Source organism: Taeniopygia guttata, chromosome 7 (genome assembly GCF_048771995.1).
Source record: "Taeniopygia guttata chromosome 7, bTaeGut7.mat, whole genome shotgun sequence".
Taxonomy (NCBI): domain Eukaryota; kingdom Metazoa; phylum Chordata; class Aves; order Passeriformes; family Estrildidae; genus Taeniopygia; species Taeniopygia guttata.
In genome coordinates, this window is record NC_133032.1 from 25570944 (window position 1) to 25591866 (window position 20923).

General features: G+C 45.5%; 1 protein-coding gene across 1 annotated transcript in view; it reads left to right on the forward strand.

Moving 5' to 3' along the window:
• Positions 1-355: 355 nt before the first annotated feature.
• Positions 356-20923, forward strand: part of TMEFF2 (transmembrane protein with EGF like and two follistatin like domains 2) — a 124180-nt gene continuing 103612 nt past the window's right edge. The window contains exons 1-4 of the mRNA XM_030277817.4: positions 356-791; positions 2116-2225; positions 8007-8136; positions 10869-10895. Coding sequence (XP_030133677.1) covers positions 611-791; positions 2116-2225; positions 8007-8136; positions 10869-10895 — 448 coding nt within the window. The 5' untranslated portion in view covers positions 356-610. The remainder of the gene's footprint in view (positions 792-2115; positions 2226-8006; positions 8137-10868; positions 10896-20923) is intronic.

Genomic DNA, 20923 nt, shown 5'->3' on the forward strand with positions numbered 1-20923 from the left:
CGGAGAGGCGCGACGCTGCCCGGCCCGCGCCCCGTCGGGGCCGGCGCATCCCCGCAGCAGGCGGGACGGCGGCCTGGGGCGCAAGGGTGCGGGGTGCGGGGCGCCGCCCCGCCGGCCGCGCTCCCCCCGCCGCTGCCGCCCGGCCCGGCCCGGCCCGGCCCTGCCCCGGGCGCTGCCGCGGGGCGCAGCAGCTCCGCCGGCCCCGCCCGCCGGGCCCCGCGCGCCGCTCGGCCAATGGGGGCGGCGCGGCGGCGCACGTGACGCGGCGGGCCGGGACCTGCTGCTTCCCCCGCGCAGAGGGATGCGGGCGGCAGAGCGGGGCAGGCGGCGGCGGCGGCGGCTGCGCGGCGGCGGCCCCTCCGCGCCCTCCCCCCGCTCCCCGCCGCCCGGCCCCTATGGCAGCTGCTCCCCGCCCCGCCGCCGCCCGCACCCCCGCGCCGCCCCGCCGGGCTCCGCCGCTCGCCCCAGCGTAGCGCCCGGCCGCCGCTCGCTGACCCGCTGCCGCCGTCGGCCGGGGCCCCGGGATGCCCAGCGGCCCCGCCGCCCGTCCCTGCCGCCCGCCGCGCCGCCCGGGGGGCACGCCGCTGCCGGAGAGTTGAGTTAGGAAGTCATGGTGCCCTGGGAGCCCTCCCCGCCCCGGCAGTGCGGCGGCGGCGGCTGGACGCTCTGCGACTGCTGCTGCTGGCTGCTGCTGCCCGCCGTGCTGCTCGTCCTCGCCCGCCCCGACAAGCTGGCGGCCTTCCCTACCTCCTTAAGCGACTGCCAGACGCCCACCGGCTGGAACTGCTCCGGTAAGCACCGGAGCATCCCGCGCCGTGCCCCGCCGGGCGCTCGGAGTTGCGCGGACGAGCCCGGGGGAGGCAACTTCAGAGGGCGATGCCGCGTCCCGCTGAACGCACGGGAATAGCGAGGGCTAAAAGTCCCGGGCGTCGGGGCTCGCCGCCGCTCCCGGTGCGACCGCAGCCGCCGGGGCACTCGGCGGTGCCGGGCGCGGCAGCCGCGCCCTCCGCCGGTGCGGGCGGCTCCCCGGGCAGCGGCAGCCCCGGGCCCGCGGAGCTGCGCTGGAGCGGGGCGCTCGGCGTGCGGGAGCGCGGCCGCGGTGCGCATCCTGCGGGCGGCTCTCGCCGTGCGCACCGACCGGAGAGCGCATCGCGGTGCCGGCGTCGCCACACCGGGAACCGCTGCCCGTGTCTTAAAGTCGGGCTGACCTTTGTAACGGGTTTCCTGTGCGGGTCAGCAGCCGGTCCTGCCCCGATACGTAAAATAATTCGTAGCCTTCTAAGGCGAAGAGCGTTATTTGGGGTGCTGCGTGGATCGCACATGACGTGTTGGATCGGGGGGGAATTTGCGCTGTGAGCTCTTCGTTTTAAACCTGTAGCGATACGGTTAAAGAGCGTTCGGATGTTGCTTTTTTTTTTTTTTTTAAATCAATGGATTCAGATCTTAATGGGTTTGGAGTCTGATATAGCTGTTTTGTTTAGTATCTTGCCACTCGCTGTTGGAGTGGGAAGTCGGCTAGCGAAATCTGAAATTCATGCTTGTATTCGTGAACTGAATGTTCAGTCAGATCTGTTGGTTTTTCCTGGAGAATATGAAGGCAAAGAGCTCGGTTCACTCAGCGGCTCATGGGGATCCTGGCACTTCTCCTGTTAACTTAGAGGTCATCAATCTTCATTGGGATCAGGCAGACCATCACAGAAAACACACAGCCTGTTTGTCTTTATTATTGGGGGCTTTGTTGTGTCATGGGCTGGAGAAATTCCGATTTGGACTTTTGTCCAACAGATTTGTGATCGGATGGGGATAAGTTGATGACATTTCCAACCCAGAGCCATGAAATAGCATAATTACCGGGTGACTTTTGAGGAAACCGAGTCCGTGAAATAGAAAATAAAGTGTGTGAGGTAGTGGGGAATAAGAACTGAGAGAAACACCGAGGGAGAAACGAGAGGAAAAGTGAAAAGCTGAGGACAGGGAAGGACAAAAGGAAATCTGGACTCTATCAATTTCATCAACAAGGTTATTGTGCTTGTGTGCATTAGAATGCAATCATCCCATATTGTTCCTCTTGCTAGACCAAAGCTGACTTTTCTTCTCCCTCTCTTTACATTTGAGGTTACGATGACAGAGAAAATGATCTCTTTCTCTGCGACACCAATACCTGTAAATTTGATGGGGAGTGTTTAAGGATTGGAGACAGTGTGACTTGTGTCTGTCAGTTCAAGGTAAGAAGATTGATATTTCATTCTCTAATTCATTAATGAGAATACAAATCAAGGCTCTCCCTTTATAACCTATCACTTGGCAATTTATTTCTCTGTGTGCTGAGAAGTTAGAGGGAAAACCTGGCAGTGTGTATAAAAGCTGGCAGGAGAACCAACTGGTGGCAAAAAGACTTAAGTTTCTCTGGGAAAATGCAGATGCTGTGGCTTTAAATGTCCCTTTGGGTCTGCAGTTCCAGGTTGTGCATTTCTGATTTTTCATCCCTGCCCTTTTAACAAGGATTTAGAGTCCTTTCTAAATTCATTTCTGATACAGATCATGGCTTATTGTATTCGGAGTTCTGATCTAGTTAAAGAAATGGATCTGTAATGTGCTTATGCAATATTTTCAGGAAGGGCTGCATAGTGACAATGCTTCTGCCTGTTTATCTGTCCAGCTGATCAGATTAAGGAGCAATCCCTCTGTTCCAAAATGATGAACTTCCTTTAGGTTTTATATAGTTTTAGGAGAGCTATTACTGAGTAGTAAGGGGTTTTCCTTCTATTTCTTCTCTCTTCCTCTCTCGGCTACTTCTAAACCTCAGCCCTTCTCAAAGTCAGATGATTTCATTATGAAGGATTCCATTTAATGTTTTAGCTAACTCGCAGAACAGCTGGTCTTTAAATAATGACCTGAATAGAAACCGCACAAATTAAAGGAGTTTAAAGCATGTACCAGCACAGGGTTGCATGTGTGTTTACGCCCCAATGTTTTTCTGCATTTTAATGTGGATTGGTGAAGTTGTGAAACTTACGATGCCCATTTGACTGTTTGCAGTAGAGCAGGCCAAATAGTGCACAGCTCAAGACTGGGTTCATCTGTAATGACTATGTTAACACTGAGCTTTGATTCATGTTAAAGCATTGTAAGTATCGTTTGTATTTCTAGAGGCAAATGTGTCTTCGGAGATAAAACCCAAGTGATAAGTTCCTTCATTTTAAACAAGGAAGGAATTTTCTCTAATGAGAACAAGACAGTAGTTCTTAAACACTTGTGTTAAGATGTTAGAAGGGAATTCATATTGACTGTGGGAGTCTTTTATTCTATTTGGAGTTTGCATGCAATCAAAAATTCAGCGTGAGAATGCTGTTTTGAGCGTTTGCCTTGGCTCAGCATATGCAGTGATACAAGGGTTATGGTCTGGTCTATTTTATCTTTCTAAGAAGAATCTGTAAGGCAGTGAAACGTCTGTGACTTGTCCCATTGCCTGGTGGTAAGCCAGGGCAGATGTTGTGCCATGAGTCTCTGGAACTTAGAGCAGCCACTGAGAGTGCTTGGATCTTGTCTTTGGTCCCTGTTTCATGTTGACAATTGGTATAAAGAAGTGAAACTCATAGCCTGGAGGGTGCAAATTCAGATGTTGATATTGGCAGGGAAGAAGGCATTGGGAGCACTGTTTTCCCAAGGCAGGATGCTAATGCCTGGTGATTTGGGGTAAATGAAGCTAGGTAAACCTCTCCAGGCTGTGTGGTCCCCTCTTTGAGAGGTGAACAGTCTAAGTATGCTGAGTTTAGCAGTTCTGTAGTGGGCAGTTGAAACAGATTTAAGAAAATCAGGCGACTGGTATATGAATATGTAAATAAGATCAAAAGGATGAGTTGGGCAGTTGTGGGCCCAGTCACCAGGAAATGGGTTGAAATCAACAGCAGTCTTTGGTTTCGCTGGCCTTTGGATCAGGCCCTGTAAACACTCAGAGCTCTTTGTCTAGCTGAGAGCCCTCAGTGGAGCCGCAGGGCTGCCTGTGACCTTGGAGGGCAAATGACTGGTGGCTGATGCTGTGCCAGCGCTGCCCAGGGCGCTGTGGTGCCGGGGGCTTCTGTAGTCAAACGCCAGCGCTTTGATACAGGCAGAGCTTGGGGGGATGTTAGCTGCTCTTGTAACATCAGTGGACACTGTGACAAGCCAAAAAGAAGTGCCACTGGAGTAGAAAATTAATTTCTAGTGCGGTGTCTGAGGCTGGCTAAGTGAGGCAGAGCTGGCCAGGTAACTTATGTCACGAGTAAGGGAGGCCCCGTCAGAGTTCAGGGCTCCCATTTCAGTGGCAGCTCTTTGTGGGGATAGTGAGCAAAATCAATAGCAGACTCCTCATCACTATAACTGTGTTTTATGTCTTCTTCAGAAGTCTGAGAGAATAGACAAGGATAGAGAGCTCATTTTGCCTCCATACTGATGAAAAGTCCTGGGCTGACCAGCCTGTGTGGTGAGGGGCTGAGAACATGGAATTGGGGGAGCAGGGCTTCTGCAGTCTTTGCTTGGGTTTGTTCAGTCCAGAATTGCAGACGCTTCATGTCTGCCCAAGTGAAGTTAAAATGAATTTATTTTTATTTCAAAGGATGAATATGATCAGACTGCTCAGGAACACCCAAGTTAAGACTTCCAGCCCCGGAGAGCCAGCAGGCATGTGCTGAGAGAGAGGTTCATATTGGCTGGTTCTCTTGTCACAGTCTACCGTGACAGCTCTCAGTGAGACAAGTATTTTATTGACAAACACCATGTCGTGCTCTGCTCAGGAGATGCAGACCCATCCCCTGTGCAGGACAAGCCCAGACTTTGGTGGTGGAGGGAGAGGAGGCACTGGGACAGTGCTGGCTCCAGCAGGAGGGCTGAGCATGTGGGAAACCACCAGCCCTTCCTTCCCTCAGGCTCAGTGGGTCCAAGAGAAGGTGTAGAGCTGTGCCAGCAGGCGGGTGGTTGGGGACATGGCTTGCTGGGGTCTGTACCTGTTTGCCCAAAGCTGTAGATCTGGCAGCTGGACTCTTCCCTCTTACATTTCATGAATGTATCAAAAAACCTACCAGGTGTTTCCATCAGTGTCTTTCCTCTTGAGTCACCAAGCCTGTGGACAGTCACTGTTTTTTATGGGAGGAAGGACTCCTGTTTTCATGCATGTTGAGTCTTTCATGTGCTTCAGTGTTTGTGGAGCTGCAATATCCCCTGTTCTGATGAGCTGTTGGACATCACCTGTTCAAGTTCCAGCTTTGTTATATTTCTGGAATATATTTTCGTGCTGCTTGGTTCAAGATGTGGGTGGCCTTTTAGAAGTAGTTAATCCATGAAAGTAGGAGGAGGTCAAGCTTTTAACAGTGTTACCAGGAGGAGTAGTTACACAGGTTACCATTATCTTTAAGAAATAAACCACTTGCTTTCAGTGCGCAGCAGTGATTCAGAGGCTCCCAAAGATGGTTTGTCCCTGGCTGTGACAGTGGGCACTTGGGGCTGCAGGTGCTGAGGAAGGCAGCCTTTGACTGACGCTTGATGGAATTTCATGAGTCCATTCTCCTGCTCTACAGCTGTATGTTAGAAACTGGCACGTGTAAGAGAGAAGTGAACAGTATGGCACTGGGCTGCTAGGTTTAGTGGGAGTTTTAACATGGATTTCCCTGAGGGCTTGCTCAATTTATTCTGGGATGAAGAATCATCCCTACATCTAGGGCCTGGTCTAGTCAGCCCTAAACCAATGACAAAAACATGTCACTAGACTGACGGAACTGACATTCAACACCTGATACTCTCCAGCACCAGCAGGAAGTATTTTGTGATCGTGATGAGCTGTGAGTACAGGATTCAGCCTGGGCAAACACAAGAGTTTAGCTCTAGTGGGTTAGGAACCACCTGGTGACCAACATCACAACCTTCACCTTGGTGGTCTTGTTTTCTTTCTTGGGTAACTTCCACTACAGTTTACAGCTCAAAGCCAAGGCAGGATCCATATGGAAGATATCCCTCCTTTTGCTCCTTCCGGCTCCTGCTTTTTCCATATGAATCCTCGTTTTCCAAAGGTGCTGGTGGGAAGAGTGGACTACTAATACTTCCTGGGATCCTGATGCCTCTTGAATGCATTTTAAAAGTGCCTACCTCTGGAAGAAGTTCAGCCTAGTTCAAAGCACTCCTCTGTGCATTGGGATTTCACCCTTTATGTGGGGCTGTCTGGCCTTTCAGATCTGCAGCTGAGTCCGTGTCAAAGATCGTCCCTTGCTCTGGGCAAAAGCAGCAGAGGAGCTGCCTTTGTGTTTCTTGGGCAGAAAAGTTGCCTCTGTGTTTCTTGGGCAAAGAATCCAACCTTGTTTCTACATGTAAGAAAGCCTGTTGAGATACTGCAGGCCAAATTCCTCACAAATCCTTGGGAGACAAGCAGATATTACACCTAAAGCAAGCATGATTTGATGCTCCATGCTTTAAAAAATATGCACAATTGTGTTAATTGTCCTGGTTATGTATTCCAGATCAGCCTCTAGCAATTGCTGTTGAGCTTCTGGATGAAGTTGGCATTTTATGCTTGAAACATTGCTCAGATTTGGAACATAATGCTGAAAATAGCCTAGAAACATTTTTAATCAACAGTTTAAAATCTCTGCATGGAGGAACCCTTCATGAGGAACAGAAGGAGAGGATTTCTACTGTTGTGGCTGCTGTTTTTCTTCCCTGTTCCGCAGGAAGAGGGTGCTGAGGGTGGGCAACATCTTGGGAAGATTGAAGAGAATACAATGCAAAAGGAAAATGTCATTTGTTTTGGCCCAATCAAAATGTCACTCTGACCAACTATGAATAATTTCTTGGCAGCTGCTCTGTATGGAGGCCTGCAATTAATGCAATCTATGCAATTGTTTGTGTTAATCATTTCTGTAGTCACTCAGTTTAAAGCATTTTTGATGTTAATATCCCTGATATTTCTGTTCTGTGTTTTACACTGTACCCAACAAACACACCTCAGACATATTGTGCCATTATACAGCTAAACAGGATGTATGATTTCTTCTAAAGTTTTACGTGGATTTAGGCAGAGGTGAGCATTTGTAAATAATAATTGTGATCATTCCATTTGTTCTAATTAAACAATGAGGCATACCAGGAGTAGGGTAATCATGAGATAATCATATCCCTGGTATAATTGCCATGTACTGGGCACATCCAAGTATTTCTAAGCCTCCAAGGATGATTATCTTGTGATAACTGCACCCTGTAGGTTGCCCAATTTTCAGTCTAAAATGAAATTATTATTTTTTTTAAATGAACAAGAAGGGGCAAAACTGTCTTCCAGTGGTAGAGGAAATCAGGCAGAGCTCAGCAGGAGTTTGAGCCAAAGCAGGGGTGTGAGAAACTTCTGCACTGGCTGGGCTCACTGCAGTGCTGCTGCTCCTGCCCACTGGCCACCGTGGGGAGAGCTTGGACCTGTGTGGAGCATCCCAGCTGCAGCTTGCCAGGAGCAGAAATGTCTGTGCAGAAAGAGGGATGGGCTTTGATCGGTGGGGTCTCAGAAATAATTTCCCTCTGTCCAGTCAGTACTTGAACAGTTAGACACACACTTGTGTGTGTGTAGCACTGCAGGGGTGTGTGTGCAGGAGGAGGGGAAGAGGGAGCCTGTTCATTCCTGTTTGTCTGGAGCCATCCCATGGAAACACAGGAGCTGGTATTGCAGGTGTGAGGAGTCATTTGCCTTGCCTGTATTCCTTCTCTGGGAATGCCCCCTGCTCCTGCTGGCAGCCAGAGACCTCTCTGGGGCATCACTGAACACTCTGCCCATTCACATTACCTTTCCCCTAATATCTTCAAATCTGATTTTTGTCTTTTAAAACGTAGCCCTCCCTCTCCCCTGGTAGCTGTAAAGTTGAGAGAGGATTGTCAGTGTCCCTGTCTGCTGTTTTCCCAGGGTTTTAATGCTGGCAGGGAGCAGGGTGTGTGTGTGGGGTGCTGTGCCCCCTGTGCTCGTGTGACTAACGCTGCTGCTCTCTGTCCCTTCCCATCAGTGTAACAATGACTACGTGCCCGTGTGTGGCTCCAATGGTGACACCTACCAGAACGAGTGCTACTTGAAACAGGCTGCCTGCAAGCAGCAGAGTGAAATCCTGCTGGTGTCCGAGGGATCGTGTGCCACTGGTACGTACAACTCGCTCCAGGCTGCCTGCCAACCCTGCCATGCCCCCCAGGAAAATGGCCTGGGCATGGCAAAAACCATTTAAATTCTTGCTTTGAATTCATTACTGGTGAATTTTTGGGGGCATGAGAGGTCACTGCCATCCTTCCCCTTTAAGTAACTTACTATAGGCTCACAGCCCCTGATGCACTGTATTCCTGGTGCTGTTTGGAAGAGTTCAGCAGAGAAGTAGATTTGTTTTTTAATTTGTGTCTTGTGCTCCTGATCATCCTGTGCCCTGCCTACACTTCTGAGCTGTTATGACAAGTGAACTGGTAGCAGATTAAGTGAGCAGATGTCTGATAAATGGGCATCTGGATTACCACAAACCTCTCTGTAATCTGGAGAGAGAGAACTGGAGCATTATTGCCTGCAATCCGGTTTCTTAGGTTTTTCCTTATCCTTGGAGGGCCAGATCCCCAGCTGGTATGATTCAACAGACCACTGGTTGTAATGAGTCCTGCCAATTGATACCAGCTGAAGATTGAGTCCAAAGCACACATAAGGAACAGGTCTGTGCCACAGGTGTTTTGCTGTGGACTTGAGAAAGCTGACTGGTGTGTGAGACAGCTTTGCTCAGCTCTGAGCCTTGTGAGCTGTTGATATCTCAGCTGGTATGAAAACAGCTAGAAAGGTGAATGAGCAAAATCTGTCAGGAAAACCCAGTTGCTTATGTGCAGGAGTTCTTGATGTTTTTCTTTCGTGCTCGGTATCTGTTAGAGGTGGGCAGTGAAGTTAACTTGAAAAGAGCAGGAGTAAGCCTTTGTTCTTGAGAGAGTTCTTTAAACTTAAAGCAGAATTTTTTCTTGGCTGAGGATGGAGGAGTCAATAAAAAGTACATTAGACAAACTTTTTTCAGTGCTGTAATTTCATGTTTCATACACCTGAGAGAAAATAAACTCCTTTCTCTGGAAATGTTGTTCTTCTCTGAAGCTGTTACCTGACAATATTCAAGAAGAAAAAAACATATGCTGCAATTTTTTTGTCCATAAATTGGTATTAAATGGAGCTCGGGCTGACAAAACCTACTGTGGTGTAGGATTTGTTCAACTTAGTAAATTCTCTCAGCACAGCAACCGGTCTTTTTGGTTCAAACTTTTTGATTAAAGGGATAATTTCACTGCATTTCTACAACTTTTCTGAGACTTATTTACCTGCTGGCAATGACTGTGTTGGCAGCGTTCTCTTTGAAACACAATGTGGATTTCAGAAAGAGAGAAGGAAAAAAAAGATTTTCTGAAGTCTTGATCAGGGTCTTTGGCCTCTTTTCCCAAGGAGGAGCTCAGTGGAGAAGGGAACAGTCATTTTCCTTAGGTTTTCCCTATGGTGTGGGGCAGAGAGAGAGGGTGCTCAAGAACTCCCAGCAGAGACCTGGGCTTCTGGAGCAGTGTGAGGAGCAGCCCTTCTGTCCTCCCTGGCAGGGCTCTGGCCCTGAGGGGTTGGGCAGGAGGAGGAACACGGGGTCCTTTTCCTGCAGAGAGCCAGGCACCCTGGTAGCTCTCTGTGGCAGGCAGGTGCTCATTTCTTTTTCTGTGCTGGGGAGATCTGGCACACCTGGAAAAGCAAAACTTCCCAGAGCCATGAGGGCAGTGTAGTGCAGAGCTTTGTTCCCTCTTTCCTCAGTAGCTCATTTGGGAAAGAGCATCAGGACAAAGGATCAGAAGAGGAAAATCCAGGACTTGGTCACTGGGAAAACACTGTTATTTCTGTTCCTTTTCCAGCCACCTTTTGCAGCTGTCCTTTGCAGCCTTGCTGAATAAATCCACCATTTGATGCAGTTCTTGCAACCAATTATTTAGCAAAGATTTTTCTTTTCTTTCTTACTTTTTAGCAGTGGTGGCATGTGCAAGTTAGGGTCCACCAGACCTCACTGTCAGTAAATGAGATCTAAAGTTCACGGGGTATTTTCATCCCAAAGCAGCTGTTCCAAACTCCTTCTATTAATCTTGATGCTGATAAATGCATAACTGTTTCACTAAGGGGGAGGATAGGATGGCAGCCTCCCTCCCTTCCCTGCAGAATAAACTCCTCTTAGACATTATTTCTGGTAGCCCTGTGTGTGTGCATTTCCATGCTTTGCCTTTCTTACTGAAGCTCTGTGCTTGGCAATTTTGTGATGTTGTACTTTCTAAATTTGTGACTCTCATCATTCCAGCCAACAAAATATTGAGCAGAGGAAAAAGAAAGCACTCAGTTTTGAAACTCAGCAACAACCTTGAGAAAAATGGCATTTTAATAATTTACCTGAAGACTTTGAATAATAGTAATTTAATGGTTTATTCCAGCTAGTTATAATTTAATGAGATGTCCTGTTTCCTAAAGATAATGATACAAATTTACAAATGGGTTTTACAATCTCTCCTTGGTGAGGATTTAGTAGTGACAACCAGTAACTTTGTACTGCTGTTGGGAACAAAAATTTATCTAAGTACAACAAAGCGAGGTGGAGACTTCTAAGGACATTGCAGCATTCTGTGGCTTAGGTTATTTTCATCTGATAGAGAGGCTTTAAAGAAAAAAAAAATAGAGAAAGATGGCTTGAGTGAATTACATTCAGATTAGATCTCGATAATTTACCCAGGGATGCCATCAAAGGCGAGGTACACTGTAGTACACTCCACTGAAGCCTTGCTTTGCATGCTCACAGCACATGCTGGAACACATGAATATAAATTCCTTTCTGTTCTTTTCTCAGATGCTGGCTCAGGATCTGGGGACGGAGGTAAGAGCCCTCTTTTAATATCTCTGTTCTTATGTGTGCACACATTGTCTTACACAATTTCAGATTGTAAGTGGATATACTTTGCCATTTAAGTTCTTGCACTACATACTGTCTTTTGTTCAGCTCTGTCTTTGAAAAACACGGTATTTTGCATTTCAGTCAAGCTGGAACCTAATCATGACATGCTGTTTTCTAGGGAAATTCAGAAAGCTGTGTTACTTCTAATAGTACTTGGAATTATTCATAGGTTGTGCTAGGAGCTCTATCTCCATCTACTGTTACAGCTGCACTCATTTGTTTTATGTTTAGGGTAATATTTCTTTTGTTTTTAAAACATGAGCCAAACCCTTGGCTCCTCCTCACTGGAGGATTCAAGCCAAATATTTTGTGGTGGCAGAGAGCAGTCTTTCAAAGTTATGAAGAAATGTCACAGGGAAAGAACAATGTGTTTTTATAAGAACAGCAACAACAAAACTGAATGTGGAAATAGCCTGAGCCCTTTGTGGCGTGCAGGGGATACTGTAAAATGTAGGCAAACTAGCATTTAAGTAGGGGCTTATTTTATTGGTTTTTGAGTGGTTTTTTATGTCTTGGTGCAGTCATGATGGATTTGATTATCTGACATCAGTCTTTCTTGGAAGTATAAGTGCTGGGTCTGGGTGTGCCCTGCCATGGGGTAGGGAGTGACTTTTGGGGCTGGTAGGTCAGGCTTTTCTGGGGGACCAGGGCTGGTCTGGGTAGCTTGGGAAGGCTGTCCTGGAGAGTTCCCCTCGTTTCTGCCCCAGCTCCCTGACTAAGCTCCAGCAGCCCCCTGGCAGGGAAGGGCAAGGCCAGCATCAGGCTGGGAGCCCCCAGGAGCTGAGCAGCTTTTGGTGTGACATGGACAGCAGGGCTGGGCTCAGGCCTGGTTTTAGGGCTACTCCTGGCTGGATTCAGGTTTTTCAAGTACAGCCAAGTTACTTGGCAAAGTATCCCCTAGTCCTTGCTTGATTTTGTTAACCAGGATATCAGTGAGTGCAGTGTGTATGGAGGGTATTTTTTCACCTGTGAAGTGGCCAACAACATGAGCATGAGGCACTTCAAGGGGCCTGATTTTCTGACATCAGACCCAGGCTGCTTTCTGGAGCTCAGGACACTTCAAGATGCTTCAAATCTGGCTCCCCAAAAACTGCAGCGTGAAATATTGCTAGTTTTTTCACAGCTGTTTTACTCTAATGTTTTTTTAGATTGTCTTTTTAAACCATTACACCAGAAAAATAGCTTGTTCGGTGCTTGCTAGAAATCTGCTATTTGATTTATATGTACAATAGGGTTTTCACACCTATGGTCAATAAATTGGTTTTCAAATGAATTTGCACAAAATTCATTATGCATGTACCAAGGAAGACGGATAAAGTTTTCAGTTTGCTTTGTGACTGAGGAGATGGAAAAACAAACTTGGCCATTTTCTGAAAGTAATGAATTCCATTCTCAAAAAGCATAGGAGTTTAAAGGCATGATTTCCAAAGACTTTCATTTTAGGAGCTCAAGTTGACAGAAGATGAGCGGAGCAGGGCCTTGGGACTGACTGTGCAGGTAGTAAGGAAGCAGATTTGTGAAGGAGACAGAACCAAGTTGGTACATGTGTTTAAAGGTCTACAAAGCTGCCTTGTGTTATTCAAGATTTAGTAGGCAGCTATGGCTGCTCTTGAAGTACAAAAGTATATTTATGTGCCCTAAGCTAAATCCATACAAGTAATTGTTGTCACTACATCACTCTTTACTAGACATGGTCTTGTTGTAAAAGCTGTAATAAATTTTGGATGTCATCACAGTAAGTCTTGTAAAATCCACTCCAGCAGTCATGAGTGGGACGTGCTCCTATGAGAAGCTCGAGGACTTAGGCAATCTTGTGTGGTTTCTGATTTTTCTTGAATTTTTTTTTCTTATGCTTCTCCAAGCAGCTTTGGTTAACAGAATAACCAGTGCAGCTTCTTTTTTATAGCAAAACTCCTGCCACAGGGGCGGTCCCAGCCAGCCAGCTGTGAGATAAGGCAACAAAATTGTCAACTGACTTGTATCTCGTGGTTGGATTTCTTTGGTCTGTTGAGGTACACATCTAGTAAGAAATTAACTCAAGTTGTGTTTTTCTGGTTCTTAGAACACAGCAAGTTTCCAGCTTTGAGGTGGTTTCCCCCATGACTGACAGCACTTCAGCTCCCAGTACTGCTCCTCCTTGAGTGGAGTTGTCACATGGAAACTGTAATTGCTAGAGGGCTCAGAAATAGCTGGAAAGGGTTTGATGTGAGGGGCGGGTGTAGATAAGCACACCATGTGGTCACACAAGCCTCCTTTTCTCAGGAAACTGGTCAGAGCATGAACAGAACAGCCAGAGGCTGTGTTTTCCTGCCATGTTTTCCTTTTAGGTGTTCCCATCTGGGTTTGCAGGGAAGCCTTCTCAATTCACTATGTAGGATTTGGGGTTTTTTGCTTTCCTGTCATGGATGCTGAGATCAGAGGGGTCTCAGCTTTTCAGCACTTTAATGATCTTGAGGGCTTTCCAGAGGTGATTTAATCCTCGTTTATGCAGCAGTAACATACAAAAGTCCCCTTATTTGTAAAGTGATGAGGGAATCTTAATCTCATTTGATTACTGAGCCCTCAGCATATACTTTTGGGGATATCCAGTAGATGGGTAGGACAGTAGGTGTTCAAATTTCTTACTGCAGAAGACATTTTTCCCTGTAAATGAAGATGAAAAATGCAGAATCAAGAGCCATTTCAGTGTTTTGATTGCAGAAGCTGGGAGTGTGGTGTGGAATTATTTAAAAACCCACATCCCAGAAAGATACTAATCAGAAAGCCAGAAAGGATGAATGTGAAAGACTTTATACAGAGAGTAATTTAAAGAGATTCCATTCATTTTCATCTATGCCGTTCTCTAGACAACTGGGTTTTTTTAGAACCCAGTGATTCATGTTTTGGTCTTGAGCAGCTTTATAATGAATTCTTGCTCGTTTCCTGGCTTCCTTCTAACAGCAACAAACTCAAGATGCAGTATTTCATTATAGCTCCTAATGGGCTAAGAACATCTCTCCTCGGTTTCATTTTCACGCTGAGCACTTCTTTGCCCTGCCTGCATTGTCTGCAGGCCCAGCTCTGTTGATTGGCTTTCACTCAGTCTGGTGGATTCGCTGAAGGTGACTGTCACCCTGGGTGTTGCTGTGACCCCCAGCAGGGCAGTGCATAAGCACCTACCTGAATTCGTTTTGGAGCCTCCTTCAATTTCCATTCAAAACCTAATGACTTCAGTGGGAATTCTATGGGGCCTTGGGTATGCAGATCTTATCCTAGTTTGATTTTTATGTTAATTTTTTATTATCTAGACTAAAGCAAAATTAAAATAAAAGAAATCAAATGAGTGATAATTCATCAGTATCATCATCACTGTTTGTTTTACAGTAGCATCTAGAGGTGCTAATTCTAAGATTAGGACTCAGGGTGGAACACCCTGACACTGTGAAGCAATTCTTCACAGAAGGGAAGAGAATAAAAACAGTGAAGCAGAGCCTGGGTATTCAAGCTGGGCCAGGGCTGGAAGCTGCATCACATTCCAGTGTCTGAACTGGGAATAGCACATGTTGCTTCAGAGCCAGCCCAGTGCTGGGGCTTTTGAACCCCAGTGCTTGTCAGCAAGCCCGTGTGACATCCTGACAGAATCGGAGATTATACTGCTCTTAAACTTATTCCTCATCTGTTAGACAAACCTGAAAACCAGCAACCTTACAAGCCATCTCCTTTCCCCCTTCTCTTGCTTTGTGTGTGTATTCTAAGGATGAGCATGGCTTGTTTGTTTGTTCATTCTTTCAATTTATCCCCTCAATCTTAGCCAGAAAAAAATGAAGCCCTGCAGCTTTTTGTAGGTGCCAACATGTAGATTTAATGATAGATTTTGTATTCTGGTCTGCCTTTCCTGTTGACTTAGAGATGTGTGAATAAACACATACATATTATAAATCTATATGGAGCAGTAGTCATCTTTAAACACTAACCCAGAGAAAATAGGCAGGAAAAAAATTAACACTTTGGAGCCCATGTTATTTTTTAAGGCAAACCATAATGCAGCATGTATATGCTTTTTTTTTTTTTTTCCCCTTTAAACAACAGGTAAATGTTTACTTTGACCCAATTGCCTTTGCATTTTCTCCTTACTGGTTTTGAATGGCTTACTTGAATTCAGCAGCTCTGCTGCTTTTGCAGTGATTTCCTTTTCTGCTTTATTACATTGTTGATTGATGGGCAAGGCTATGCAGAACACGCTGAATATTGCTGTAAACACTGTCCTAGCAATCACACTTGAGCCAAAATACACCATAAAACCTGGAGTGTATATTGTTTTGAATGAAGCCGTGTATAAAATGCAGTGCTGATAAACACACATATACACACATGTTCTCAATATAGGGGAGAATACTCTGACTGTTCTAGTTTAACCTTGGAAGAAAGGGAATTCATATTTTGAGCTGTAGATTCTTTTCCTGGGTGTAATAGGTGATTCAAGCTTCCCTCATGTGAATTCAGAATATCTACTGACCCCACGTGCGATTGTCAACTGCAATAAGGAAATAGGAAAGCTTCTTCTACTCTAATTTGATTTGGGAGGTATAATTTAAAGCAGCATCACAAGGTACAAAATCAGTTACAGCAACGTGCACCGACTGGGTAAATACCTCTGGAGGGAATGTTTAAATCTGAAATGATTGACCTGACTGTGGTTGGTCAAATATGTCTCCTTTGTTAAACGGGTTTTTACCTTGTTAACCTCAGCATGGCACTGAGCCCAAACCAATAAGCTCTCTGAAAGGCCGGGTTTATTAGCTCAGGCTCTTCATGTCCTAACATGATTACATGACTTCCAGTTCAGGGCTGGTGCCCATCTGACCTATATAAGAGTTAGGTCAGGGAAAGGCAGTTCATGTCTCTTTGTGGCCTTTAAAAATTAGGAAAGGATGAAGTTCCCATATGTTTTTGTTGACTAGAAGAGAAACACTTAGGCATTCACGAGTGCTGGACTCCTAGATCCCTGCCAGGGGCATTTTGTGCTGGGTAGGATGCATTAGCCATTTTGGAAAAATCTTAGAAAGTATGGAGATGACAGGAATACCTGTTTTTGGACTCCTCTTGGGCTCTCATTTAAGCTAAGTACTGAGCTCATCAACCCTGCTAGGCTGAGATGCTTGAGCAAATCCCCATAGCTCCTAGAAGCTTTTCAGGGTTTTAAAGTACCAGCCCTGGAAGATGGTGGGCTTGGATTGCCTGTGTTTTGCCTGTGTTGTGCTTGCTGCTTCTGAAGCTGGGATGCAGGCATGCAGTGAAAAGTGCTGTGTTTTCTACCTGTGCTTGCTGTGTTATTGATGGGCAGCAGTCCTTGCTGTGCTCTTGGTCCCATCAAGAAGACACTGAGAAATGCCACGGGGAAGAGTTTTGACAGGCAGTGAACGATTTGTGGCCCATTTTCAGCCATTCATGCAAAGCTGAAGAAAATGAATAGGAGATGCCATGAAAATCCACAGACTTGTGTAGGCAAGAAGTATGAATGACGTTCATTCATAGCCTCTTTCCTGCATTATGCAATCCTTTAGGTTTTTGGCACTTTGTGTAAGTAGTTCAGAGCCACACAGGGATTCTATGAATTGAAGATGTTCACCTACATCAAAAAATACCGAGGATGCCCTGGTTTTGCTTTAGAAGTCAAAATTGCTTCACTGCATAGAAACAGAGAAAAAAAAATCCAGAATATGCCGGCTAATCATGTGCAATCTGTAAATCCACTAATAACTAAGTCATCAAATCATCAAACAAATCCTATGATACTCCAGTAAACAGATTAAAAAAAGCAGTGCCCAATCACAAATACTCGTTTATTGGTCTGTTATTGTAAATACAGCAAGAGAGAGATGTAGTGGTCTAGATTTGTCTGCTACATCTCTGTAAACCTGGATTAATTTTCTTTGCGACAACTGTGGAGTCACTAGAGATTAGCCGTGATGACAGTGAGAGGCAGATCTGGCCCACTGTTTTGCTTTTTTGTGCAGGGAGTTCTTCCACAGAGGAAAATAATGGTTTTTAAGCTTTCAAATGGCCTCCTCCAAGCTTGCTACAAAGACTTTCCTTCATGGATCAAGAGCATGTGTTCAAGCACATGCTTCGTTTTCATCACATGCTTAAATGCCATTGACTTTTAAATTTCTCTTCTGAATGTGGATGTCTTGCACAAGTGGGATCTGAGGCAGTCTGGGAGTGACCAGAACTGCTTCAGTTCCTCATGCATCTCGTCATTATGTATTCTGTGGTTTAGTGATTGAAGAAGCTGATTCAGGGTGCACTTGCTTTGAGCAGGTTCTGGTGTGACTTAGGATTGTGTTAGATGCTCTCATGAGATCTTAAAAAGAACAAATGGGATGAAAAGTGCCAAGTCTTTCTAAAGCTTCGTGTATTCACTTTCTCTAACTCTGCATTTCAGTTCTCAGCTGCATCTGGCAAATTTAATATATTCTACACTTGATGTTTAAATTCCCTTTTGTCTAAGACGTTTTCTTTCCTTTCAGAGATTGGGAAATGAAACCAGAAATTTTGCCTGCTATATTTGAAGTCAGTGGGAGTTTATCTTCAGGAAGGGCACAACTGATTCCTAGACACTTAGCAAAGTGGAGACAGCCTCCTCCTTTATGTAAATGCACACACAGGACAAGTTTAATGAGTGTGGTGCAAGCCCAGGAATCCAGAGTCATTCATACTCAAATCCAGACGAGTTAGAATTTTATGGGAGAGCACTACAAATTCTTAAGATGTTGCCATGAGTCTTTTAGCCCAGGTTTTTGAATAGCTTTATAGAACATGCTTAGTTTCTACTTTAAAACAAGCACATAGCTTATTGCTCAGGAGAATACTTGAATAGAAGCCCAAAGTGTTCAACAACAGGGAGATCTCTGAACTGCAGTTTGATGTCACAACTCAGGTAAGAAGAGGTCAAAGTCATTCCATGTTATTTTTTTTAATGCCTTGGCCTTGTTGGTACCATTTCTCCTAACTGCATAGGAGTTAGATCATGATGGTGCCTATTTAAGCCCATTGAAAAAGCAGATATCAAAGCAGGGCTCTTTTTACCCCTGCAGCCCCAGATATCTTGCAGGTAGCAGTGTAAAGAGATCTGGTTGAGGAATTTTCGTGTTGGTTTCCCATAAACCTAAGAACATGGGAAAGTTCTAAAGGTCTAAGAGAATGTAGATGTGTAAGTATTAAAGAGGGTGAGGGGGGGAAAAAAATCAGATATTTATAGGCCTGCCAATCTGACATTGATTGAGGTAGAACAGGACATGCAGTCCCGAACCTGCTCAATAAAGAAATAAATGAGAATTAATGCTGAGCAATATGGGCTGATGTAATAGATTCTGTCAACTAATTGAAATGTTATTTATGAAGCTACAAGTTTGGTTGATATAGTGTACGTGGATGTCAGTGAAGCGTTTGGCATGCTGCTACATGACACTGATTAAGGAACAGGAATCATGCAAAATTGACATGGTATGAAATTAGTGGAGTAAAAACTGCCTTTCAGGATGTAATTATAATTGGATTTATCATTGTTAGACAGCAAAAGGATCTGCCTTGTGTTCTTTATTTATTTGTTTTACCAGTGGCCTAGGTGGGCACATACTTTTCTTACTGATCAGGTTCTCAAAAGTTATATCTGGGGAACTAAGAAATGAATAGCTGACTGGCACAACCCACTCTGATTTACTTGGTACTCTGGTGCAAAAGCAGATCCTTTAATGTGGCCAAACATAAAGCCACAACCACAGAGCAAAGGCAAGAAAGCAGAAAGTGAGTGGGCAAACACGGCTGGAAACAGTGATGCTCCAGAGAAAGCTGAGTTTTGGGAGGGAGTGGGCTTGTGTGAGAGTGCTCTGCACACACAGCAGGGCAAAGGGCCACTGGTGTGTTTAAGAATCAGGCTGCTGAGCAGCAGTAAGGATGTCAGCTTACTTCCACCTTCCCCAGAGCAGGGGCTGCAGCTCCAAAGGCCAGGAGAGGGAAGGGAGCAGGCTGTGTGCAGCCAAGGGTGTGGCTGCCAAAGAAATGCAGCCCTGAGAGCTTTGATGCCTTAGGCTGTGCCCAGGGAAAGGAAAGGGCTGCTTAGCTTAGGTCACCATCAGTAAGTACCAGCGTGAGGAACACAAACCAGCAACGGGCTCTTTATGCTCTCAGACAAAGGTCTAATGAGATGCTGGGCTGGCAATTAAAGCTAGACAAACTCAGAGTGAAGAATATGTGTGTTTGTAAATGACTGCAATAGCACAATGAAGGAAGTGATTAAAAGTTACGTAGGATTCTGCAGCACTTGACGTTTTGACCCTTGGATGTCTGGATTGCTCTGCTCAAATGGGGATGAATTTGAAAGTCCAGGGCCTCTGTCACATGAAAGATCATAGCATTAGATCAGCAGCTCTTAGTTCTAGGTACCATACATTAGTTTACATGTGAATTAGGCAGAGTATAGCTTATTTTGTTCAGCAAGATTGCTGTGCTAAGCAGTCCAGAAAGAGATTGATTATGTGGATATTTTTGTTCATTTCAGAATCCACACAAGTGTGTTTCTCTCTGCCCTCTCCCATCTGACTGTGTACATTTACATCTGCATGTAGTGGAAGCAATGTGGGCTTTAGTAGCAGGTGGAAAACTTCATGCATAATGCTCTGCTAATTGCTCTGTATTAAAAAATAGGCCAGACTACTCTGCATTGCATCCCAACACTTCTCTGTGTTGCCAGTAGTGGATAACTTCAGTAGCTCCTGATCTCATCCGAGCTGTGACAAGCCCCTTTGAGCTCCTCTCTGTCTTGCACTGCTTCCCTGATTCCCTGAGTATTTACTGGTCTATCCAGAGAGTTCTGAAGGGGAGGAGGATCCCCACATGTCTCTGGAGGATCTGTCCACCCTCTCATTTCTCCAGGGGAGGATCACAGCCAAGGAGCTCTGAAGTTCCAACCAGTATTGATCATGATTAAATATAATTTGATTTTTATCTGTTGCTACAGAGAGCCTCCCTGTATTTGATGTGGTGTGTGTGATGTGTTTGGGATGCGAGAGAGAAAGTACTGGAGCAGGCTGGAATTGCTTTGGCTCATAACAGGTTGTCCACTAGACTCGGATAGAGGCATCTTCATATTTGTTATAACAGGGCCTTGATAAATAAATAAATAACTTCTTCTTTTGTACAGTGCCTGAAATTTTCATCAAAAGAGGAGGAAGCCTCTTACATGAATCACAAGGCCAGTGCAGGACAGGTCTGTGCTGTAATTCATTTAGACAAATGTTGAAGTGAATTGATGGACTCAGGTTTGTTTAGATTAGTGGCCTTTTGAAAAATGAGTTGTCCTGTGTGTACAGTTTTTCAATCTGTTTACATCTAATTAGCTGTTCAGATTGGCTAAAATGAAGCAGTGTCACTTGTAATGCATTCAGAGGTGAGGCTATGATAAAACAGGCTCTGCTATAATCTCTTCAGCAAGTGCCTTGGAGCACTGGCGTGGTGTGAACTGAGGGCGTGTGGAAGATCTGTCTGTAAGGTGGAGGCAAATGGAATCAACCTGCAATCTCACAAATGTAGTGAATTGTCTGTAGCATCTCTCTGGTACTGATTCAGAGAGAGAGCAAGCTTTGCTGTCATCCTCTCCCAGGACTCCTTTTTGGCAGCTGTGCCTGGCTGGCTGGGGCGTGGTGTTGGGGCAGCTGCCCTTGTACACTGGCATCTTTACCTGTTCCACTATTGATTCCTGCATGCTGCATATTCCTCCCTGGAGACAAGTAATTTGAACAGCTTGAAATCTAAAAACTGATTGCTGCAATGTCAGGTTTCTAATTCTGCAGCACAGCTGACAGCTCTGGAAAGTCCCTATCAAAGGCAGAAAATACAACATTCTTCAGCAGACTTTGTTCTGCCACCATACGGCCCCAGTTCTATTTTACTGCTCCAAAGCCTACAGGCTT